Source organism: Rhamphochromis longiceps, linkage group LG7, assembly GCF_057381845.1.
Source record: "Rhamphochromis longiceps isolate RC_006_pf linkage group LG7, R_longiceps_female_GT1.1, whole genome shotgun sequence".
Lineage (NCBI taxonomy): Eukaryota > Metazoa > Chordata > Actinopteri > Cichliformes > Cichlidae > Rhamphochromis > Rhamphochromis longiceps.
The window spans coordinates 47,315,997-47,342,660 of NC_140563.1; the positions used below are offsets into that span (position 1 = coordinate 47,315,997).

General features: G+C 39.7%; 1 protein-coding gene across 1 annotated transcript in view; it reads right to left on the reverse strand.

Moving 5' to 3' along the window:
- The window catches only part of fubp3 (far upstream element (FUSE) binding protein 3), a 27,883-nt gene continuing 1,219 nt past the window's right edge, over positions 1-26,664 (reverse strand). Inside the window, exons 2-19 of the mRNA XM_085413961.1 lie at positions 16,825-16,936; positions 14,037-14,070; positions 13,086-13,135; positions 12,876-12,947; positions 11,500-11,557; positions 11,107-11,269; positions 10,022-10,120; positions 9,733-9,837; positions 9,528-9,630; positions 8,736-8,836; positions 8,384-8,513; positions 3,829-3,989; positions 3,480-3,553; positions 3,293-3,369; positions 2,938-2,994; positions 2,699-2,749; positions 2,458-2,582; positions 1-1,856 (exon numbers count right to left, since the gene is read on the reverse strand). Of these exons, the coding sequence (XP_085270087.1) occupies positions 1,848-1,856; positions 2,458-2,582; positions 2,699-2,749; positions 2,938-2,994; positions 3,293-3,369; positions 3,480-3,553; positions 3,829-3,989; positions 8,384-8,513; positions 8,736-8,836; positions 9,528-9,630; positions 9,733-9,837; positions 10,022-10,120; positions 11,107-11,269; positions 11,500-11,557; positions 12,876-12,947; positions 13,086-13,135; positions 14,037-14,070; positions 16,825-16,936 (1,581 nt within the window). The 3' untranslated portion in view covers positions 1-1,847. The remainder of the gene's footprint in view (positions 1,857-2,457; positions 2,583-2,698; positions 2,750-2,937; positions 2,995-3,292; positions 3,370-3,479; positions 3,554-3,828; positions 3,990-8,383; positions 8,514-8,735; positions 8,837-9,527; positions 9,631-9,732; positions 9,838-10,021; positions 10,121-11,106; positions 11,270-11,499; positions 11,558-12,875; positions 12,948-13,085; positions 13,136-14,036; positions 14,071-16,824; positions 16,937-26,664) is intronic.

Below are 26,664 nucleotides of genomic sequence, written 5' to 3' on the forward strand. Positions count from 1 at the left end.
GAGGCTTGCGGAAAATTTATTTGAATTTGAGAACTGGCAATGGACTATAGAAAATAGATATTCTGCTTATAAAACATGAAAACATACATTTGGCCTATATATCCTCTATGTATCATCTGTTAGTATATATATATACACACACGAACACAATAGAGCTCTCAGAAAGTTTCAGATGTGAAATTTAACACTTTAGTATCAGAATACAACCAAAGACATCCAAATGATTACAATATTCAAACAGAAAAAAGAAAATAAAATAAAAATTCAGCTCAACAGTACACAATAAAGGTAGTCCGGATGTTTTCAATACATGGTTAACTGTACACAAGAGGAGGAAAAAGAACCAACCAAAATAAACACCATAATTAGACATTTTGAATTTATATCCCTTTTCATTAAGAAATGACGTTAATAACCAGAATCACTTGCTATAATGACGCATCATTTATATTAGATCACACAAGAAAATTAAAAAAAAAAAAAAAATTAAAAAAGGTATTAGCATTGGACTGAGTCCAACGCCCCGCTGAGTCCACAGCAAGGGCTCAGAGGGGGCGCCGGCGAACTGGGAGGTACCAAATAAGACAGGTTTTGATCATAATACTTAAAACATAAAATACTACATTAATTATTACACAGGTACGAATTACAGGGGCTTAGCAGTCTTGAATAGTTCAGGTACAGAACACACACCCAGGAGAGGAGAGAAAAATAAAATAAAAACAAAATCCACCACGTCTTGTTTTGCTTCATAACAAGATGCAACATCAAATTTCAAATCGCACATTCACAATCTGAACATTTTCAGTATGAAAACAGAACAGAAAAAGAGGGACAATTTTCCTGCAACTCTGATCGCAGGAAAAAAAGTATTTATATATCTATATATATGAAACAGATGTTTAAATTAAACAGTCAAATATATGAGCATATATATACATAGTTGTACAAGGTAGCAAAGTCAAAAAAGCTATTTGCAACATCCCCCTAAATCAGATCAGTGTAATAAATTATCCATGACATTTGCATTTGGAAAAAAAAAAAATCATCTTAAAACTACAAGTTAAAAAGTCTGTCAAAATATTAGAGAACCCATCTTTGTTTCAAAAGTGAAATAAGATATTGCACCTTTCTTTAAACCAGAGTACAATAAAAATGACAATGAAACAGCATAACAATGCACAACAGGAATTAAATTAGAACTATTGCCACTGGCTGACATTAACCCACCTTAAACCTTTTAACCTTTAAAAAAAAAAAAAAAAAAAAAAAAAAAAAACCTGTAACAAAAAACATCACAGTTTCATTTTATTGAATTATGTAAAAGGAGAGAAAAGACATTTTAAACAAACGTTTTAAACATCTTACGACATGTGACAACAAAACACTGTATTCAAGACTGCTAAGCACACAATCATGGTTTCATTTCGACAGAGCTAGAAAAAAATAGATCATATTGCCTTTTGAAATGTTACAACTCTTGGGTTCATTTTGGCGCGCAAACTGAGCAAAGACAGGAAAATATAGGAAGAAAAAATATAACAGAACAGCTCTCTCAAGTCCAAAGAACAAAGGGATCCCATATACTGTCTATCCAAAATAACAGTGTACATAAGCATTTAGTAACAAATAAATGTTCCTGATTTTAGAAATATTACTTTATTATATAAGTCACTCTACAGCTAGTGTTTCTCACTAAGAAAAGAAAAAAGAAAAGTCTTCAAGGCGCTGGAAATCTAGACCCCCCCACCCCCACCCCCAGTTTAAAAAAAAGAAAAAGAAAGAAGAAGAAGAAGAAGGGTTGTTTTCATCCTCAGTGATTCAAGTCTTTAACCTGGGCGCCTTCTCTAATGATCCTGTAAAGTTAAAACATGACAGCGTTTAGCACATCGACATTTGTCAGGCACTTCCATTAAAACGTGCGACTACTGACAGCACTGCAAAAACGCTGCATCGTCACAGTGTTCGGTGCAGCAGCATACTGCGAGCTTTCTAAAAACAGTTTTAATTTTGAGTGTGAACCATTTCTAATTAACAGTCAGTTAATGGATAAAATATTTACAGTCTTAATGGGAGTAAAGTTGCTTTTTCTTCCTATTTTCCAAGAGCTTAGTATTAAATACACCAATTTAAGCTGGAAAAAAAAAGTGATAATATATATTATATAAATATTTTACTTTTTTTAACAAATGTAATTTTATTTATCAAGAAAAAAAAAATCCCAACAAAAAAACCAAACAAAAACAGTACATATTTTTACTACACCTGGCTAAAGTAAAATATCACTACTATGATTTCTTAAATGTAAACCACAATCAGCAGCAATACAAAAAAAAAAAAAAAAAAAAAAAAAAAATCCTCCTAACTTTAATATTTACTCCAGGAGTATAAAACTGAATGCATGCCGTATGAGACGGGCTGATCCTTCAACATCTGTACATTTGAGTCCGACCTCACCTGAAGACCCGGGGCTTGCGTCTGAGCGCCCTGGCTGAAGAAGGCCATCGGCTGTCTGTAGACGTCAACCCAGGTGCTGTAGTCAGGATTGGAGGTCTGCTGAGATCCAGGACTAGCCGCCTGGCCTGAACAGAAGGAGGGGAAAAACAAATTAGGTGAAGAAGAAACAAATGCAGGAATTGAGCATATGCTTAAATCCGTATCTACTGCACTCCTAAAACAACACGGTAAAACTACATACCCCATCCTTTGTTGTATTCAGGAACAGTACTCTGGGCCTGGGTTTGCTGACCTATAACGAGCAGAATTTTTATTTTCTACTCCACTGACTTTCTCTTCTTTTTTTTTTCTTTTTTCTTTTTAAAAACAGGCTTGTGTGAATAAAAATGAATGTGCACAGATGAGATTCAACTTCAGTCTTGAAAGAGTAAAACAAAGAGCTGAGGGATTAATGTCCTTTTGTTCCTGAGTGACACTTGCCTAACTTTTTGTAATACTGCTCCCAGTCCATCTGGCCCGTCTGGGATCCATTGTGACCTGAAACCAGACACAGATAATGCCGCCAGAGTTACTGAGGCTAGATTTTACTTTTCCGCTTTTCCATCTGCAATACTGCTTTCTGATGATTTCCACCGACAGCAAATGGAAAACACGTCGGTGCAAGAAACACGTGGATAACCTCCGGGAAAGCTGCCAAAGACTGAGAACAGAGCTAGTCGTGCTCTGCTGCCGAGCTTTTGGTCGCAGTTTTCAAATTTATAGCTAATAAAACTTCTTAAAATGCATCACAGTATTCGTCTAGATAAAGAAGCACATTCTTGGTGAAATTACTCACCGTTATCCTGTTGTCCTTGGGGTTGCCATATCTGAAAAGTTGTCCCCCATCCTCCAGTCATGAACGTCTGAGGCCCACTTCAAACAGGAGATTGCAATCGTGAGTTTAAACGGCATCTGCTGAACATCTATATTCACATAGGTGTGTGTTAAAATGCACTGTGAGGAGGAGAGAAATGGACCCTTACTGTTGCGGGGGAGTGGTTGGTCCTTGGTTGTAGGGATTCATACCGAAGGTGCTGTTCCCCCCGATTCCTGGGCCCTGGACAAGATAAAGAGAGGAGACCACACTTGTGTTTAAAAGGAGCCAACAGGCAAGGTCAGAGGGCAGGGCCGAGCGCTGATGCACTCCATTAAGTCCATTTGATGGATTCTTCATGTTTAACCTCTGGTGACATCCTGCTGGCCACCAGGACCAGAGCAGCCTAGCTCAACCGAGAAGCTCCCCGCTTTGACATGTGCGCTCATGAATATCAGACCAGACAATGGACATTTTGGGGAGGGAGTATCGTGGGGGGCTGGAGCTAGACCACCTACCCCAATTCTCTCATTGATCAGCTGGCGGGCCTTTTCCATCTGCTGAGGGGTGCCTCGGATGGAGAAGATGCGCACGTTGGGGTCGGTGTTGGGCGGCGGGTTTCTCTGCAGCTCCACGTGGGCACGAGACTGCTCTTTGATGTTCTTGATGGTTTCTCCACCTGAAAAAACAAAACAAAAACGCACTCAATTTTCATATGCAGCTTGCACACATTTTTCAAACAACAGTGCATTTAAGCACTAACGCCAAACACTTGTGGGCTGAGGTGGGTTTGGAAGACTCCAGATCTAATCTCCAAGTAAACTCCAAGATCTGAAGTGCTCAACTATCAGTACTGGTCAGAGTTTATCATAATAAAGCAGTGAAAAGCTTACAGCTAATTGGGAACAAGGTTATGTGTTTAGCACAGTGGTTAACACATTCGCCTAACATGTTAAAAGAGCCCTCGCTCTAGACCAAGAGGAGGAACAAATCCTTGAGAGGGTTATGTCAAGAAGAGCCTTCATCCTCCGCTGTGACAACCCTTTGTGAATACGGGAGCAGCTGAAAGAAGCTCCAGACAAGGAAACGATTTTAGTAACGTCTCAGTTTTATTAATTGTTGACTATGAATGCACCCGACTAATATTTACAGGAGCTGTAATCCACTTTAGATTTCATTACCACTGTCCTCTCCATGCTACTGCTATCACTGATGTCCACAGCCCTTCCTAACGATTGGCTTTCATATACCGCTAGTTCCCAATTATCTGCATGACTGAATTTGTAAAAACCATAAATAACAGCTTCCCCTCTTCTTTCTATTTATGACTCCATCTATGCATCGTGCCATCTTTCTAAGGCCAAGAGGCTAAAAGCCGTTACACACCCAACTCACGAAATTCAGAATTTTCAGAGTCAAACTGGCTATGACACACACACACACACTTTTTGTGAGAAATTTGCCCTTAAAAAACTAAAAGAAATTACAATAAAAAGCAGTTAAAAACAAGATGAGACCAAGCGATGATGAGCTGGTCCTGTTGTTTCTGTGGTTTCATCAGAGTTGGAGCTGTATCACGACGGCTTTTGTACATGTAAAGCTGCATTATTTTAGTGTAATGATCTGATTGGCCAGATCGGTTTATTCAGATATGGGAAGAAAAAATAAAAAATAAATTAAAAAAATAAAAATCCGTGTGCACGGCTGTATCAAAAAACAACAAAATAAATAAAGGAGAGTCTGAAAAATATTTCGAACGCATGAACTATTTGCACAGATTTCACGCAGCCGGCGTGTAAAGGTCTTTACTTTAAATTAGGTTATTACCTGATAAGTGAAGGAAATGATATCTGTGTGTGACTTCATCAAAACTAAAGCAATGAGAGAAGAAAACAGTTGTCGCTCACTACACTTTCTGGTCATTCAATACGAGACCGTCAAGTTTGTCTTACAGGGTTTGCATGAAGACCAAAGTCATCGTAACCTCTCTTCTGAGGTCCGACTCGGTGCTTTGCTCCACAACACATGGAGCGAGCACTGGGCCAACTTTCTCTTCTAACCAAATCTAAGAGTGCTACCTTAAGAAAAATACGGCATGTGTCTCACCACTTATCTACCATTCTCTTGTAACATCCATGCAAATCAGGAAACAAAGGAAGACATCTCCTGCACGACAGCCCCTCCTCTGCATCGGATGCCAGCTTCCCGACGTGTGGGGAGAGCAATTACACCAGCAGGGAGAAATGAAACATAGCTGGCAGGAGAAAGGGGGCCAAAATTGAAGCGTATCCTCCTTCTGGGATATCGTTTGTCTCTTTTACCCCCTTTCATTCTTGACTCGGTGTTGTCCTCTGTGATGAGGGGTGGGGGGGGGGGGGGGGGTGGGGGGGGGGGGGGGTGTGTCTCCGAGGGTGCTTCCCGGGGGGACACCGGGGCTGTCCCAACATCAATTACATATTTGTTCACTTGTGGCTGACACTCTGATGACCCTGGCTGACCTCCGAATGAAAGCGCTCATCAAAAATCTCTCCTCCTCCGGTAGCCTTATTCCATGCTGCCAAAAGACTGCACATGGGCCATTAACCCATTGTCAACCAAATGAAACTTCTGCCTTAATGAAGCCATTATGAGCTCTTCTAGTCAGACAGCAGAGAGCAATGAAGACCCCGACTATTCATTTCATGGACTGGGCTGTAGTGAGGACAGATAATACAGGCTTTATTAATGAGACTGGTTTAGCGAGGTGGAGAAAAGGAGGGAGACAAAAGTGCAACTGGTGACGGCATTCAGGGCGAAGCCAAGGGACTGGTTAGCTGCTGGTGGGGAAAATAAAACTTCTAGTGGCATTAAGGGAAAGTAGAATTAGCAGAACGGGCAGCGATGTTTCTAATGTCGTTGTATTCAGCTTTATATGACATTACAGTGGGGTGTTATAGCTGAAACAGTGGAATAAATAAAACTTCTAAAACACGAACAGAAATGTATATTCGCTGAACTGCATGCAAGTATTTTCCCACTTTAAAAAAAATAAGGATGGGTATTGACTCGTGTTATGGGATAAACACCAATGCACCATTTGACTTGTTGTCCAAGAAGGCCAAATAAAATGAAATACTGCTGAGACTGAAACCCCAGCCTAATAACAAACTAAATGCAGCTGAGGTAAAAATTTTATTTATTTACTTTTAAACAGTGAAAGTCTCTGCTCCACTGGGAGAGCAGGGAAACAGACAAACCTGTAGCCCCATTCAAATACATTAATCTCCAAGGGAAGACTGTTTATATATATTTTTAACACCTTTTACAGAAGTCAAATGAAGGGTTGGGCTTTTTTTTTTATTTTTTATTTTTAAGATTAGGAATCTACCAAAGAAATAAACAATTAGAGATCACACCTTATTTTAACATCTCATTGGTTAGTTTAAAAACTTAAAATAGAAGTTATAAAATAAAATTTTAAAAATTAAATAGAAAACAACGGAGTAGATAAAAACGTGCCTTCGTGCTCTCAGCAGTCTGTCACTAATGAGATTTAAAATTAAATAAATTTTAAAAAAAAAGGACTAAAAGTGCAAACAATTCAGTATATAAACAGTTTAAACCCAAATACCTCCCCAAAAAGCCAAAAAACCCCAAAAAACTAAACCTTTTATTACGTCTCAGACGTACTTATTGGTAGTTTATTTTTGTCTCTTTGACAAGAAGAGCTGAAAAAGTCACAGGCCCCTTTTAAATATTTACTCACTCAGCTTAAATTAGCAAAACAACCCCATATCAAAATCACATCATTAAAAGCTTAAATCATTAAAAAAGCAAAAACAAAAAACAACAAGTGGTTGAAATTATGATGAATAACAAAAGTTCCTACACAAATGGTAATTTTAGCCAGTAGCAAAGGTAGCAGCCCACTGTGGGTTTAGATGTTTCAGGTTAAAACTTGTGCGGTGTAACTTTCGGATCAGGATTCAACTTTATTGTCATTACACACGTATAAATACAGGGTAACGAAATACAGTTTGCATCTAATCAGAAGTGCAATAAGAGCAATTATATACAGATAAGTTAAGCAAATATACAGATGTACTACGGCAAATGTACGGATATACTGATATATACTTTGTGATGCTGGTTATGTGTTTTGCACTAACGTCACGTCTCTGGTAAAGTCTGAGTAGGTTGGTGGGTGGCTTGATTCGTCAAGCTCGGTGTGGCAGTGTGTATGAGGTCAGAACAGAGGGGCAATGAGCTGCATATGGCATCGTAAAGATATTAATCACTGCACCCTTTAAGGGATGCCTGACAGCACCCAGACCCACCGCCATCTCCACCATATTGGCCCACTTCATATGCTAATGCACAGAGAGGGGGACGCAACGCCCAGGTTTATTTGTTTCCCTCGCCCCACTACATGCACAAAAGCCACTTGACATTTCTATTGCCATGTTTTTATCTTAGGTAAAGAGGCCCCCTTTGACCTGCCCTTCCCCACACAGACACACACACACACTAAGGCAGCATCCATCCTAGCATACAACACACACACAGCTCCTTCCAATGCAATGGTCAATGACTTTTAAATAGCTGGCAATAGAGTGGGCATGAATAGCCAATAAGCTAATTCCTCCTATTCATTCCCTCGCTGCACTCTATTGGGCTGAAAGACCCTCATTAGATGCCAGGCAGCCTTCCACATGATTGAGGGCTGTTATTATGCACCTTTAACAATTAATGTCATATTACACGCATTATCCCCGTCATTAAGCCCTTAGTGAAGCCAATGAATGCCACTTGTGCTGTATACATGAGCCCTGGAGGGATAATAGGAGGGTGGTCACTCACCCCCTCCTCTCCTCATCAGTCTCTCTCAGAGGCAGGACACCAAACGGCAGTTATTAAAATGGAAACTGCAATCTGCTGAGCTGGATACTCTTATCAAGTCTGCTCATTTTAATCAGGCTTATGCAACATCAGCTCAAACAAATACAAAAAACAGCATCTTGTGCTTAAGCGTTAGTGATATTTAAAAGAAAAAACTGTATCTGTGTTTAAATATCTCCAGAACATTTTCCTTACCTTTGCCAATCACCAGGCCACACTTATCAGCTGGTACTGCATATGTCATCTCTTGCAGACCTCCAGGCCCTCCCATGTTACAGTCACCTCGCCCTCGACGTCCTATTACGCCGCCAAATCCATCTCGCTCCTGTCAGGAGGAGACAGGAGAAAGGTCATTATAATAAAGACACAAAAGAACTTGACAGATTGTTGGTGGTCAGGAAAAAAATCCCTGCATATGAGCAACTGCTCTGATGGACATTTAAAATAAAAATAAAAAAAATTATTCATAAACAAATTGTCTAATTAAATATTTAAAGCCAACTTTGCATGAACAGATGCAAATACACGGGGACTAAGAAGCACATACCTGAGCTGTCTGAACGAGTTCATTGATGAGGTGGACCGCATGATGACAGTGGTCGGGCTGTCCCATCACCTGAGCTACACGGTCGGGGCTGATACCGTCATCTGAACAACCACATTCAAGGGAGGAAAAGTTATTTTAGAGAAGCTTAAACCGCATGAAGACTTTATATACTTTTCTGAATTTAAATTAAGAAAATATAGGTGATATGTTTCTAACTTTAGTGGCTGCCTGTTTTTTCCCCCCGTGACTGCATGGACACGTCTCCAGAGAATTTACATGAAAATGCACCAACTACGCATGCACTCCAGGAGACAGATGTCAAACAAAACCGTAACTTCTGAATGAACAGCTACTGACAGCTGGGCTAATTCAGAAAAAGCTTTTCTGTGACTGATTGTAAAGTACATCACCACTACAACTATAATTTTGTCATCTTTTACATGCAGGTAGGCTGATAAGGACCAAAATGTACAAGCTTAACACTTTACAAATGTAAAATTATTATAATAAAGTACAAAAATTTGATTTCAAGCACTTGCAAAGACACTCAAGAGCCCATGGTTGTACTAAATCCATATTTTGTGTGTCGTTCATGTCAGATTTTAAGGGCTTTCTTGACCTCTTACTCTACAGTTTACATTAACTACAAATGATGACAGCTTATTTTACGACAGCTTAATTAAAATACCAGAGATGCACATCAGCTACTCCCTTGTATGCGATTTAATTAATCTAGACCCAATCGTATTAGGCAGAAATGGCCAAAATGAGGCCTTGTTCAATCCTCTTTACCTTGCTTGAACTGGATCCTGACCCCAGCGTCATTCTGAATCTTCTTGATCATCTCGCCATTCCTGCCAATGATGATGCCAACAGCAAATCTAGGCACAACCACCTATGTTGACAGAAAGAAAGGAAAATGAAGAACGCTTAAATGTACTCTGAGCAAATTTAGCTGGCTGTCCCGAAGCTGAAAAGCAGAGAAAAAGGCTCTCACGTCCAGACTGCTTCCACCCATTTTGGAGCCAAAATCTGCCCTGCCAGCTCTGTAGTCCCCCTGGTCTTTGTCCCGGATGAGCTTCACCACAAGTTCACGGGCTTGCTAAGAAGAAAATTCAAATACTGGGTAAACGATCCTGCATGTGAAACACAGCCAAGTCGCTCCTCAAAAAAATAAAAAGTTTCGAAATAAAATGTTTGAGTCGAAGGCTGAAGGCATAAAATGTGTAAAATTGAGTGTAAAACAGGACAGATAGTGGCACACACTGAGCACTTCTGAGGCTGACCTGCACTTTGTGGGGATCCCCAGTGATTCTCAGGGGCTTGTCTGCTCCAGTGGGCATGGGGTCATCCTGAATCATTATCATCTGCACTCCTGTTCTCTCCTGCAGGGGTACAATCAGACAGAAGAAGAAACAACCACCAAAGAGTTACCTGGGGAACAAAATACTACTCGCTCCAAAAAGGAGGAGATTCTAGCACATCTCAAAGAACAGGATGTATTTTTTGTTGTTAAAAAACTAAAACAAAACTATTCTGAATGCAGCCGTTCACACAAACCATGTACTTTTGCAGGATAAATTTGTGGCATTTAGCTTTGAATTAAGCTTGTTTTTGTTTGTTTGTTTACATGTGAATAAAGATATCTGACCAATCAGACCACTGCATTTGACAACAAGGCTCAAAACACACACTGGTACTGAAACAGGTCCCTTGAAAAATGTTTGAAAAGGGCCCTCCGATTGTTCCTACTCCAGTGATTAATGCTTAAAACAGAGCCCAGCTGATTTCAGTTTGGGTCAGTTTCTACTGGACAGGTCAAACACTTTACTCATTCCTAAATGCTCGATGAAGAATCACACAAACCTTAAGTTTGTCCCAAAAGAACCAGTCTAAAGAAATCAATTTCAACTTGACCACCTTAATTTGATCTGTTCTAAAGATGCAGTTTGTAAGTCAGTGGATAATTTAGAACTAGAGCTGCTTCCTTCTTCCTCAGACCTCTTTTAGAGGATGGCTTTGTGCTTTTAGTGTCCTTTTTGCAGAACTCTCAGATAAAGCAGACAGTTACCACTTCAAGGCATATTTTTAATTACAGTCACGTGATTCAAACAGACTAACACGAAACCACCTTCTAAAAAATAAAAAAAAGTTTAACCCTGTGCAACAGGGCTGTGACGTGTCCCCCGAAACTTCCAACAGTTGTTAAACACCAAACCCATTCTCTCCATTTGCAATCTTTATAGTCCTACAATCTGTATGCAAAATGTTGCAATAATAATACGAAGTTCAAAAATCAGGTCATCACCATGGTTCGTTTTTACTGTAGTGCATGTGTTGTGTTATCAGTGCAGTGCATCTACTCGCGGACCTGCAGTTGTTTAATGGTCTCTCCTCCTTTTCCAATCACCAGGCCGACTTTGTTTGCAGGGATCAGGATCTGCTGAATGGAACTGTTCCCGTCCATCTCATTGTGGAAGCCTGGACCATACCTACACTGCTCGATAATCTCGCACAGAAGCCTCTTTGCCTGCCTGAAGGGATGGAGCCAAGAGCAAGACAAGGGATTTGTCACTACAACCTGCACAACCACCCCCAAAGAAAACGCTTTGCAGTTGTGAAAGATGAGCTCAGGTGATTCATTCACTGATCAGCACTTCAAGTGAAAAGAGACTGGAGTTCAAGCCCTGAATGACAAAAGGGCACACTTTCCTAATGACATGTGGAGTTCCAGTTAATCTGTCAAAGTTAATGTGAGACTTACTCTATGTTCTCTGGACTGCCAGTCAGCGTGCAGGGTCTGTCCAGCATGCCTCCACTGTCTGCAAGAAAACAGACAATTAAAGAAACTCATCACTAAAAAATAAATCTTTGCATTTACAAGTAGTTTTGGTTAAGTTTTAGTTTCATGCAATAAAAAAAATGAATGCACTGCATGTTAGAAAAGGTGAGTTTCATTTTGTTAATTTAGCTTGAGTGGGGAGGAAAAAAACAAAACTAAACTCCCAAACCCTCTGTACTAGGCTCAAAGACAAAGAATAAATGAATGGCAGAACAAAGACGAGAGCCACAGAGAGGCTGGAAAATAAAAATGCCAAGTGCCACAAACTGCAGGTCCTCTAAAGTGTAAAGTCCACTTGCGACTGGCTCTTATGTTATGCAATAGGTTACAACCTGGTTTAAAACAAACAAACAAAAAAACCCAAAAAAAAACAAAACCCTGCATTTAGACTTTCTTCCCCTTCCCTAAATGGTAAAAGTTAGCAACACATGTTAAAGTCCAACTTTCACTATCTGGAATCTGACAGTGAAATTTAGCCTAAAGTGTGGAACAGACATCCAGGAAGTCTGCGCCCCAGGATTTGAGTGTTTCTAATATTTTATTAGTCCTTGACTTTGCACTAATTAGCAGGCATGTGAGCTTCAGCTATAGTTTGTGAATGCCGCTTACCAACCAAGTTTGCTAGCCTTAGCAGAAAACTTAGTAATTGATCTTATCACATCATACTTTAAGTCCACAAAAGTACAGGCTTGCTCATGCAAACTTAAAGCTTGATAAAAACAAAAAGTTCAGGTAAATATTCTATACAAAATCCTGAATTCAATATTTTCTTAATCTGCAGGTATGCTGCAAATGCAGAACGGCCTCTGGCAGAGACACGAGGCTTCTGCTAGCATAAATTGTATCTTTAAAATACAATCATGAAAAATTAGCAAGTTTGCTCAGACTTAAAAGAAAAAAGATATTAATGGAAGGCTGAAGCTTTGGAGAAACCCAATGTGTCACCAAAACAAGACCAAATAAAACAGAAGATGAGAGTTTGAAATATATTATATTGTACATCATACATATACAATAAATTAAATTTTCATCTGGGGCTTTTTTGATGATTTTTCACCTCGTCAACATTTAATTTATGTCAAACTTCTTTCCAGCCACAGTTTGACCCTCAGAGGAAACAACATTCACCATCATCTTTTATTGCTGCACACAATAAAAGCGAGTAACGCACACGGCGCAGTATTTATATACAAAATGAAAAGTGACCATGTTATGTGTTATTACATTTGTTTTGCCACCTTGAAAGACCTCACTGCCACCATGTTTTTATATTATGTTTATGATTAAACTGGACTTACCTGAAGCAATCTGGATCTTACAACCTGATTCCTGCTGAATTCTTGAGATCTGCTCGCCTCCTTTTCCAATGACTGAGCAAAAAGAGAGAAATTTCAGCATTTAACTTTTCTCCCCCGCCCCACAATTTAGATTGAGGCCCAGTGCTTTGACCCAAAAACTGAGCAGAATGTCAATACTGATGATTACAGGTCAAATGTTAGGCTACTTACTGAATCCCACCATCTTATCAGGCACTTTGAAGTCTTCTGTTGTAAAAGCCCTGAGAGAAATTGGTACATGATCAATATTCTGCCCTTCTGCCAGAGACATCTTGTACACATCAAAAGAAATAATGCTGAAATTATTGGGACTACAACTAATGACCGTTTTCTATACAATCAACAGAATAACTTCTGAAATTTGGGGCACATCCTGCGAGTCCATCACAGGGCACATAATTTACTTCATTTTATTTTGTTTGAGGCTATAAGATTGTGAGGAAGTTACAATTTGAACCAAAAGGTTTGCTTTGACCTATGAGGATCAATTTGAGTACCATATTCGTTTTATTCTTGGACATTAATAGCTTTGCATGACTAACAGTTTAAAATATTATTACCAAGGCTTGGTGTCCACCCACAGTCAGAAACAAATTTTGGCTAACTTTATTGTGAATGGCTGTCGCTCATAAACAGAGGGTTTGAACAGCAGGTGTGTGGAGCTTCTGTGGTTGCAGCCAAATCAGCAGGGGGCTGAGATGACCATGCTAGGGAATATCTGCTCACACTGATTACATACAGAGCCAAGAGTAGGAAAGAAAAGCTAATAAGCCTGAGCTTTTGACTCACTGAGAAAAATTTACCACATCACTTTAAACTTTGACCCCATTTAATGTGATCACCACTATATTAATATTTGTATGATGAGATAATCACAAGTCCACGTTAAAGGTGCTTTACGTTTTTCTAATTTAATTTACTGTTAAACTATAGCAAAAGTACTTAAAAGCAAAAGCAGCAACAACTTTATGATAACCATGTAAAACTGGGTTCATATTCATCTTTGACGGCACAACAACATACTGTTAACCACAGACATGCATGTGCTTGTATGAGAAAATACGCTGATAAACTGAGTGCACTTCTATGAACACAGGACTTATTCAGGTGTTTTCTGCTTACCTTTGATGTACCATTGCACTGAGATGGTTCCCCACTGAGAGAAAAAGAGGGGAAAGCACACCAATTAACATGTGACAAATAATCTGAGATCATGGTTTAAAATACAGCAGATGCACCACAAATATCTGCCCAAGTGATCGCCAGCGAAGCAGCAAAATGAGAAAGAACGAGTCAGTGGTGGAGGGGACGGCTCTGCCAATCCTTCATGTTTGTGGCTGACCTGCAGCAGGGGGCTTTCACCAGCATGGAAATCGGGCCTGCAAGTGTATGAGTGAGTGTTTCAATCAGAGCCGCTCAGAAAGAGAGAGGCAGCAGCCGGGTCAGCGACTGCTGGTCCTGAATTGAATTTTGACAGGTAGCACCAAGCAAGGGTCCTGCAGGGTCACTGGAGGATGTGCTGCCATGGACGTGAACACCTGAGTTGATATCTCGTGGGTTCAATCAATTTTATGGCTGTTTGCACTGATTTCACTTCTTCTGGAAAAGCACTGGGGTTAACGCTTAAGAATGGGACCGCTATGAATATAAACGAGGAAGGTGTGTGTCTCACTCGTACGAGGACAAGACTGGATGATCAAGTCTGAATGCCTCGAGTGCCTGTGTACTTGTTTGATAATTAACTGCAGTGATACACAGATACAATTTCTGTCATTTCCCCTCCAGACTGCAAGAAAAACCTTGACTGAGAAAAAGCTGAGCACACAGCGATCCAAACAATGACAGTAGCAAATAAACCTCAACTAGAATTGCATACAATTTTCTTATCCGTTCATTCAGGGTGGAACTATCATACAAACAACTGTGAGGAGATAAGACGACAGGATAAATGTCTCGCGTTTCCACTTCGGGGATATGAAAGACATCAAATCTTTGTTTTGTGTGCAAGGCATAGAAAAATGCAATGTTTTGCTGTTGTAGTTAAAAATAAATAAAATAAAATCACGACACTGCAGTGTCAGGTCCAAGCAGACACAAAAACACTTCAGATTACAACAGTTCCTCCTATACAGATGAAATGTACACAGGCAGTTTGGCAACTTCTACACAGAACCGTGAATACTGAAAAGTGACTGAATGAGAGTCACTCAGAAAGAGTTTAGAAAGAAAAGCCATTTATTACAATTCAAATTAGTAACTCCTTATTTAATATGACCAAATTCAGCTGCTTTTACATGAAAATGTCTCAAAGCTTTAGTGTAGTCTGGTTTGAGATCTCCAATTTGCTGTCCACACGTCTGTTTATTTATAACAGAGCAGGTTTCATGATGCTTTCACTGTACATTTTGCGGAAAAACTGTCAATTAGCCAGAGCTCTAGAGGCAAGAGTAAAAACAAAAATGTATTTCTTCTGTGCCAAACCCTGAAAAAGGATCACGATTACTGATGCAAATTGTACAAGTTATCCAATCACGAAATAACTCAAGAAATGTTGTTTTCCCTCCATCTTAAGCAAGAGATGGAAAAAAATAATAATCACAAGCACAAGGCATGGCATGTGCTGCAAACATTTGGCCACCAGTGCACTTAAACTGTTATAAGCAGCGATTAACTGCTTCTAGCAACTGCTGCCACAGCTTTTTGTTGAAAAGTAACGCCAAAAGGCGATGCCTCATTTTCTCCTTCGGATTGGATAATGGTGTTTGTTGGCTAAACTCTGTGGAGCCCAGTATGAAACAGAGTTGCACAAACCCTTGCAAGCTAAAAAGGCAAAGAGCCATGCGTCATGTCACCCATTTTTTATTAATCATTAATAATAAAACAGAGCAAATAAAACAAAGATCAAGTTCAGTGAGGAAAAGGGACAACACCCAAAACAAACTTCCCTACATCAGTTTAATTTCACTGCATGCTTTCCTTTGGTTATCAACCACACGCCTGCTGCGGCTCTATATCCCAGATTTTGAAAATCGCTCTCCAATAGTGATAAACGCGTCTTGTTTTCATGCAGCAGAATGCCCGTGTAAACATTATGCAAGAGAAGCTGCAGAACCAGAAAACATATCTGTGAATTTTATGCTGCCAACATATGAACTATACACTCGCTGGCCATTTTGGTAGGTACACATGTTCAAATGCACCTAGATGCAAATGGGCCTCCAAAGGAAGGCATAAATTAAGATTTACTAATGTGTGCAGTGATGCGTCAACTTTTAAACTCGCAAGCACATGCTTCAATCCACACCGGAATAAATACTGATCATTACGCACAATTTATAAAGTTCGGCTTCACAAATTAGACAAATTCTCCTTTTAAAAAGCTTTGTCTGAATACAAATGTTTAAAAATACACTCCCTCACTTACAAAACCTTAAATGTGTGCGCATGAATTGCCTGATAGACACAGATGTCATATGCCCATGTGGGGTTTTTAAAAGTAATTTTACACTTCCAGCGTTGCATAGATCCACAAATGTAAGCTGCGTTCATGTGCTAGTGTAAAACTGGGACGTCTGGGCTATTCTTGCATTTTTTTTGTTTTATTTTTCTCCAAATAAAGTGGTTGTTTCTTCAGTTCACTACTTCTTCAGCTACCAGATTGCAGAGCACCTTTTAGATGTGGTGTTAGTTCATGGATGTGCAGATGACAAATCTGCAGCAGCTGTGAGTGGCCATCATGTCAGTATCAAAATCTCTGAGGAATGTTTTCAGTAACGTTGAATCTCCGCCATGATGGATTGTGGCAGTTCTGAAGTCAAAAGTGGTTCCAAAGTGTACCTAACAAAGGGGCCAGTGAGCACGTATGTTATAAAATATGCGGCGTGTGCGCGTATATATCCTGAAGACTCACCTCCATTGTCTAGTGAACGTTTCTGGCCTCCAAAGCCATACATGGAGGGGTCCAAGACTGGAGATGAACTGTTCATATTGGGCATCTGGTCTCCTCCCATCTTGGCTGTCATCTGCGGACAAAACAGCAGATACATGATGATACCCTTTCAACATACACTTCCTTTCCAACACATAATCTTGGGCAACCTTTTATAAGTGTGACACCTCGTCTTTCCTTCTTGCTTGATTTAAAGCATCAGCTCTGGAGCAAAGTTTGGTCTCTCTAGGGTGTTATCTATTTGACAGCTGCAATCTGTGACAGTATATATATTCAAACGACTGATCGATGGTGATGCTTTCCTGGAAACATCTGTCACATTCTGGTTCTCACTGGCTCAAGTTTTCAAGCTTTCATCAATAAATCATAAAGATCAGAGTACATTGCAATATCACAACTGACAAGATATGTCACAACAGCTACCTAAAACACCGACAAAGACTCCCAGGTCCTTGGAGCGAAAACTGAATCTCTTTCAAAGGGCCGGCTAGCAATTAAAGGACCTAATGTATAACACACAGTGACTAAACCAAAAAGCAAACAGCAACACAATTTCACTGCAATTATATACAACGCAGGGTTCTGCTTAACCAGCGGCCTGACAGCCAGCATAAATGTCAGGCAATTTTGGTCAGCTGCTGGTCCAGATGCACTTCCAAAAAACCCAAAGATCAAAAATGATACAGCATTGACAAGCCATTGACCAGGTGTTTGTGACACTGCCTCCTGGTGACAGTAAACAGCTACAACAGATAGAAGAAAGTACAAAGCCGTCATTGGTTGTGCACAGGACTTTAGTTTGCTACTGATCTCCAAAATTGAAAGGCTGTTGGGGAAAACTGTTGACACCACAATATCCCCCACACACAAATCATGCAACTTGCACCAAACAGTTGCACATTCAACTTTTCTTTATTTTTTCAGTTTCTTTAAATTATAATATAATTCAGGGAAATCTGGCAAATAAATATAGCACAGAATATCTAAACCCCCCCCCAAAAAAACATAACGAAACAATACGCTCAGCTTTGACCAGCACTTGTTTTTAAATTACCAAACAAGCTGTAAGGCTCAGCACTCCACGTTAGCAACACAACATTTGTTTCACTACCCAGTTTTCTTGTAGTGATGGAAAGTGTTCGAGCCCATCTTTAAAGTACAAGTAGAGTGCAGCTATTTGCTTTAAAGCTCAACTAAAAACTGATTTAAAGCCATTTCCAAATCAGCCACTTGCCTAAATTAGATGCTTGCAATGATCGACATTTAAATCTTCTTGTGAGCACCGGCTGCATCTTCCATTCCCCCATTATATGTGCAACCTCTCCTTCCATACAAAAGTATTGGATTACAGGAAATTACACTGAATTGCCATATGCGCCTGACTGGAATTTCTTCCCCGATATGAAAATATAGTGATGGAAATTAGAGTTTCCCATCACCTTCAGGGACAATTATCCACTTCATGAAGTGAGAGGCCTGCAATGGAAATAAGGAGGCATAAAGGGAAGCAGGTGTGGGGTTGTTTTTTTTCCATGGTGATGTGGCATTTAAGTACATGTGTAACAACACAAAAACACATTTCTGTATTAAGAAGAAATGTGAAATGCACATCTTTTCATCTCAGCTGATTTTTTTTCCCGCATGGAGAGAGGCTGAGCTTTTCGAAAACCATCTCTACAAAGTCCTAACTTTGTATTTTAGTAACTTTCACTGTGAGAAATCATTTTAAAAGTAAACGAGACAAAGCAGAGATCTTCATTAACCTAAATGTAGTTTCAAATAAAAGCAGAAATTCTTCCCTTGTGTAGAAGCATCTAGGGCTGAACGATTATGGAAAATAATCTAATTGCGATTTTTTGCCCCAATATTGCGATTGCGATGCGATATGCGATTATTTTTTAAGGTCTTTGTCTTCTGTATTATTAAACAAAGACAAGCAATACATCATATAGTATGGCCAATACTATATTACATTAATTTTAAACTGTTCTTTCCTGGAAGACAGACCTCTGTTATGATGACATGAGGTGATGCATGAATTGATGACTGACATTTTTATTTAACTTCTTCAATCACAACAGTATATTTGAACATACACAATAGTTTATTTTTAGCTTACAAACATCTGAGCATAAAGTGCTGACAAGGAACCCTGGTGTAAACATTAAAATGAAAGTCAGTGCAATGTGCAGATTGCAGAAATATACATAAAAAAAATCAGTGGCTTTACCACACTCAGTTTTTCGACATCTGTGAACTACTAGACAGTCATTCAATTAAAAAATAATATTAAATAAATAAAACTAATAAATAAAAAATGCACACATCTTACTGATCTCTGCAGTCAGTAACATTACACATAAAGTGCAAACATAATAGCAATTGTATAAACACACACACAAACACGCCTTTAAAGTTTAAAGGCGTGAAATTGGACGGTCTAGTTCTGATTAGCGTCACCGCTGTCTCGGTGGAGTTTAATAAACTCGGCCGTCTGCTTCTTGCTATCTAAAATATAACCAGACACTGGTGTAAATTCTCGACTGTCTCATACTTCTGTTTAATAAGTTTTCTGTTTGACGTTTAGTCAGCTGTGTGAAAACCAAGGAGGAACCCACCCGGGGGATTAATAAAGTTTTATTTTATCTAATCTAATAACTTTAATCTCAGCCAAACCGATTTACTCACGAACAAACAAAACACTGAAAAAAGCCCAACAATAACATTTTTAGGTTGTCTAAGTGACTTATATATTACGTTTAACCCGAGCAGCGAAACTCCGCGGTGATCTGAAAATGATGTGCCGGGAGTTGTGCCGTTCTCGGCCGCATCAGTAACCCTCGAGCTCCCGGCTAGCTGTCGAGCTGGTGGGTAGCAGACGCCTCTGAAAACGTCACTTTTGCAAATATGCGATATCTTGATAAACAGAGCAGATATTTGATGTTTACACAACTACTTTCTCGCCTGAAAATATGTTAAAAGTTTATTTTGTGACCCAGAAAGATTAGTATGAGTAATTTTAAAACTTAGTAGCGGCCGCCATTGCTGGAAACTGGAGTTTGGCTGGGCCGCGCTATGAATTCTGGGATATGGTAGGCCACGAAGGACACACCTGACCCATCCTTCAAATTCGGGGAAAAGGAGGACTCATTTGTCGGCTACATTCGGAGGAGTCTACGAATTTGGACAGCCTTCGGCGCGTCGCTGTGACGTAATCGGTCTACAAATGCGGCCTCAGGAGGATGCAGCCCATGAATTTGGACATGTCCAGAGTATAATCGCAGCCTTTGCGGTTAGAAAATTGCACTTGATCATGTCGCGATATTATCGCAAATGCGATATATCGTTCAGCCCTAGAAGCATCCCAGCTGCAATGATGTCCCATGTGGAAGACTGCTAACTGGTTGATAAGTGGGCCAAAATAGGGAAGGGAGTGACAGCGGAGTTACCAGGAACAGGAGCCATGCAAAACCTATAACCAAGAGTGTACCACACATCGGTCGTACCACATATTTTTGACACTGCCCCTTTCTGACATCAGACGCTCTCTGCAGGTTGATGAGCAGTCTGAAGCTGTCCACAGACCTCCACCATTGAACTACAATTTCCCAATCAGGCACTCAACACTCACTTTTTGCTCACGTAGAACGGGGTGATGAACAGGCTTACACGCTGTGTAATAAATACTCACAAAGAAAACGGCGGCCTTTAGAACTTATGTCTAAAAATGTATAGTTTCATGCATCGGTTAAAACACTGACTCCAGCTACATGACGCGCAGCTGGAAACACTTCCCGCAAGTCGAGCTGCCCGAGATTCACAGAATTTACAGAAAAAGTTACATTTTTGTGATTTATATCGTTATCGGGACGATAGAATTCTTATATCGGGATATGAGATTTTGGTCATATCGCACAGCCCTAAACTCACACATAAGGCACACTGTCGATTTTTGAGAAAATGAAAGGATTTTAGTGTAAGGTTATAGTCCGAAAAATACGGTATACGAGTTTTGTAAGGTAGTTTGTTTCGGGGCAGGAGATACAGCACGCAGTTTCACACACTCTTCATTTTTCACTTTATGGCGCTGTAAATGGTGAAAATACTAGTAGTGCTAGCTGCACGGCGTCAACACGTTAACGAGGTAACCGCTAACCGTAACGCTAACACGTTGACGCCATGCAGCCCCGCACACGGGGCGATCCGCGGCAACTCGTTAACGGAGATTTGCCGTGTTAATACAGTTATGGCATTAACTTCATTTTAATAACGTTAACGCTGCAGCACTAAAATAGTAATCTCCAAATGTTTTTTTACCGACCAGCTCCTCTTTGATAGCTGCCGTGTCCATCTTGTCGTTACCTGCAGGTGAAGCGATGGGGGAGGGGGAGTTGTGCACAGTGAAGGAGAGAGGCGAGGCAGAGTGACGCAGCGTAGAGACAAAAGAGGCAAACATGCGGCTCCACAAGTATAATTATAATGTAACATAGACTATATCGATATAAACGATATCGTCACATCTCTCATCTCGTATAAAAATATATCGATATATTTAAAAACTCGATATATCGCCCAGTCCTTGTGCCATCATCATAGCGGTACTAGCAGACTGCTAAATAACTACATAATTCAAAACATTTTATATTTACCCAGCAAAAATTAAGGCAATTTAAACACCAGCAATTGCTACATGCTGCATTTATACAGGAGCTGACTCAAACCTTATTGTAAAAGTAGAAAAGCTTCAAGTTTATCACCTTTACCACATCCGTCTATATGAATTTGTTCTCAACACTGCGGATACTCTCAGTTAAGCTACTGTTCCCCTGCTGCTCTGTACTGCCTGACCCCCCACCACCACCACCCGTTAACCTGCAGCTGTGGGTCAGGAGAGCAAACTAGTGCAAGTTAAATAATGTTAGGGGAAAAAAGATTTAACTGTGGGCAGAGGTGCAGATTAATTTATCATTTGCCTCCCCCTTTCTGACTTTTGGACTCCTGACATTGAACAAATGTAGAAATCTACATCTATGATGCAAGAGGTTGACAGGCATGCCATCTCATGGATGGTGGCTCACTGAAGGGTACACACTTCATATTCATAAGCAGAAAGCCTTCTGTGTCCAGTGAGGCCATAAGGCAAACAGCACTGCAGCCTGGCCTGTCCTCCGGGTTTCACTTCTTGAATGCAACCTTTGCAGAGCAGCTATGCAAAACAAGAAAAACTGCTACTGTCAGTCAGGTCTCATACTTTAATAAAAAACAAATGTGTTAAATGTCAAATACTTATTTAGGGATTAAAATGGCTTAACAACACTGAGATAATGGGAAATAGGGGGCTTATTGCAGAGGTGAATTAGACTAGCAATTTAATGTGACTTGTTGTTGTTATGGCTCAAGACCATTTAATAAAAGCAGAAAGTAGGAAATGTACGGCTGAGCCATTTCGGCTCCATGATTTAAATGTTAGTCACTTTCAGCAGCTGCTCCCAAGCAGGGACAAACAGGTACTAGCTTTAGCTGCATCAGAGGGAACTTAAACGACACAAAAAAACAAAACAAACCGTACAACACTAATGCCACATCAATGTCACATGATGCACAAAAAAACAAAACAAAACAGAAAACGATGGGATGACTTCTCTTTTCTGTCGAGTATGTGGTGCCACTTAAGGGAACTAGTGTAGCGAGTCAAATCTGCAATTTAGGACCAGCCACAAACAAAATGTGGCAGAGACGAACAGATTATTGGTGCTTCATTCAACTGTTTATGGCTCTCTGCAATTAATCACACAGTCAAATCTTTTCTTTCATATCTGTTAAGCTACATGTACACGGTCTACTTCTGGATTCTAACAGAAAGATGGCAATAATTTAGTCTGTGGTTTCAAAATAGTGGTCCTATGCTAATAGTTAAATATTCCCTGTATTTTTGAGGAGCTGTGTGAAACTTAAGTGTTTTAAATGTGCCTGAAATATAGTTTACTTTGTGCCATGTACATTGTAGCAAACAGAGGATCAGATTAGTGTAGCTCAGCACATGGCCTTAGTTGCTTGGTTATATTCCAGTATATTGAGAAACTGGTGCCATACATCCACCTTTAAAACAAACACCAAAACATCAAAATAGTGCTAACTGGTGCAGTTACGCACAGTTTTCAACATTTTACTCAGTTCCACTGGGTTATTTGTAACTTTCGTTCACAGAAACCTAGAGGGACATTGGCTGCATTGCTGGTGGTGTTGTAACGTTTTCAAACCGGTAACTCTTGTTGTACATTAAAGGAATCTTACTATGGTACAAGAAATCTCTGTTTCTTTGTGTGCCAGTGACTAACTGTGCCAAGCTTGGTGTTGAGCAACTACGCTTGATACAGGTATGTCTTAAGCTGAAGGTTTTTATTTACAGATTATCTTATCCTAGCAACCACCTGGCAATAAACTAAAATGGCCTATGTTTTTCCATTCATATACCTGTAACACCTTTAATTTAAAATAAATAAAATTACATAATTTCTTTTATGACATTTTATGAACATTTTCATATTCACAAAAATTCAATTATGAATAATATACGAAAGCAGGAATTAGGGCTGTGTGATATGACCAAAATCTCATCTCCCGATATAAGACATTTATCGTTCTGACTAGGGCTGGGCCATATCATACCGTTCACGGTAATACCGGTGTAATGTTGGGCAACGATAAGAAAATGAAATATCGCGATAGAATATGTGTAAAACGCGCATGCGCAGTGCCTTTGTTTACATACGCACATGGCTGCGACGCAGAATGAGAAGAGCGAAAGTGGATCGTTAAATGAAACGGATGAACCAGAATTGGATTGTAAAAATGCTGGAGCTTCAGTGGTGTGGAACTGGTTTAGCTTTCGTCCGTCAGATACACAACAAAGCACTATTTTTGGTAGAGCATGCTAGCGGGCCGTCGTTATTACAGTGTTTTTTGGTAAATACGGCACACTTGAAATCAATCCTTTGATTTTTCTGAAAATCGACAGTGCCCCTTATAATCCCGTGTGCCTTATGTATGAGTTCTGGTTGTGTTTACTGACCTCGAAACGATTTTATGTGCTACACGGCGCTCGAAAATCTGTCAAATGTTTTAGTACGACTTTGCTAAGCTACGAAGCTGCACCGCTTGATGGAGTGTCGGAGCATTATAGCTACCGTAGTCAGGAGCTTCGCGGAGTGATACGTACTCTGCTTCAACATAATATTACCGTATTGTGTGTATATAACTTCTTTTTAAGTTTTGTGGATATTATACATGGTTATGCTGAGGATATGTCGGCCAATTTCCACTGGAAATGCCTTTTGGTTAAACTATCAGCAAGGATTTGCATTTGCAGTGCAAATTTTTTATAAAATTTTAATGCACTTAAAAAGCTGCTTGTGTAAGAGCAAAATACATTGATGGGGTTTTTTTTGCACTAATAAAGTTGAGGAGTTGTAAAGTATTTTGTCTAGTGTTAATTATATCGTCAGTTATATTGTTATCGCAAATTTTCAAATGTATATCGTGATAGATATTTTTGGTCATATCACCCTGCTCTAGTCCTGACAACGATATATATCACAAAAATTTTACATTTTCTGTAAATTCTGTGAATCTTGGGCAACTCGACTTGAGTGAAGTGTTAATGTGTGCATGGGCGTCGTGAACCTGGAGTTGAGTGTTACATAAGTAAAAACGGCCGCAATTTTCCTTGTGAGTATTTATTACATGGCGTGTTCTAAGGTCTATTTTTTAGCACTTGACGGCTCTTTTTAGCTGCTCATCCGTAAACACTCTGTTATATTAAATATAAGATAAAGAGAGAACTTTAAGAAATTCTACAGTGACCATCAAAACGATGAAAAAATATTTTGCGACACCACGAAACAAACGATAGCGTAAAATGAAACGATAGACGTTTTCATATCGTCATCCAATATTTATCATTATATTGAACAGCCCTAGCAGGAATTATACTTTACATGTCCGCAAGTCAACTAGTGATGTAAATTTCATCAATGTACTGTTAGCGCGAGGGCCCCTGTAGATGTCCGTGTGCCAGCCGGTTTCTTTTGCCCGTGTGAACTCGCACGCAGAGAATTTACATTACAATGCACCAACTACGCAGGCTCCCCAGGTGGCGGAGTTTAAGTGTATGTCAAAGTATAACGGGAATGATTATTCTGCCATCGGGTCCCTAGCTGTCCATGTCTGCAACAGAGTATAATCTAGGCTTAAGATGCCATAAAGTTGCCGAGCAACGATGTAGCAACCGGATAAAAAAAAAAAATACCCATTTTTTAATCCTTTATGCATCTACACCACCTTAAGGAAATGATCCTATTGTTTTAGTTTCAGGACAACATTTCTTTTCTATCCACAAAAGCTAAATTATACATGATATAACATTGCCCTGTTGCTGATAACCCACTTAGCAAAGGTCTAAAATGGCCCATTACTTGTATGCATGCATCTATAACACCTTATAGAAGCATTTTAATTGTATTTTCACAGCCAACAGAATGAATTGGCAAAGCAATATACCAGCATGTGGACATACTAAAAGCTACTTTTAGCTACTTGCTTTTTACAAGAGGGCTCCACGGTGGGTAGCTCCATACGTTTCATCTGTCAGATTTTCTCTTTGTTTTTATATTGCCCTTCCAGAGACAAAACCTTGGGATCAGCACAAGGATTTCTCACTTGTGAGATGACTGTTCAGACCACTACGCTACAAAGCCACTCAAAGGTGTACGAGTAACAATAGTACATTTAACCAAGTAGTATTGTTAATGTTGACTACGCAACGACCCTGGTTGACTGGCCACATGCAAGCCCAAGTCCACAGGCAACAAAAGTTGAATAAACAATGGAAATACAAGGAAAACCTTCACAACGGAAATTTTTTCGGGGGAGACAATCGCACATCGCAGGTTTTCCTAATATCGTGCAGCCCTACAGCAGAGTCGTACTAACAGCATTATAAAAATCATGCAATCAAAATGCACATTACTTTGCATCTTTTTTCCCACAACACCAATAAATCCTGTTTCTTTAAGTGTATTTAGTTTGTTTTCGTTTCTGCTGCTGTTCCGTCACATTAACGTCTCCCCAAAAGCACTTTGTAGTGCTCTAGTCAACTTCTAGTCAAACTTTAGTTATGTACACACTGGAAGCGATTTGCAGTGATGTGGTGACCAGAGACTATAGAATGTGAATGACATTTTTGATTTGATGAAGCAACTAGGGGCAAAATAACTGCGGGCAAGGGGGGAATGGGCGCGACCTGAGATCAACAGTTCTCAACTTCCAGATGAGTAACTGAAGCAACCGACTGATGTATGACTTGGTAGTGGGTCACCTAGGCACCAGAGCCTGGAATGTCTACAACTGACCAGCCATCAGCTTCAAAGCAATGTGCGATGAGTGAATAGCTTTCGGTGTCTATGCAGCTTTAAAAAGGGGTAATCCAGGTTCATCTGATTGTGTTGTATGTGGTGTCTACATGTACTCAAGCTTAAAGTACTTTTAAAAATTTTTTATAAATGTAAAGGATAATACAAAATTCTGATAGGAAAGCCAACAAAGTTTGTATACCTTAAATTGTGTGTGCATAGCCCCCCCCCCCCCCAAAAGAACTTGTTATAATGTGAAAACAATCATACTCTGAGACAGTGAAATACATTCAGTATGTTTTTGCTCATGTCAGCTCCAAACTAGATTAAATTGACCTATATTAGTATATTTTGAGAGAAAAAATGCATTGGGCTGCTGTGGAAGTATTTG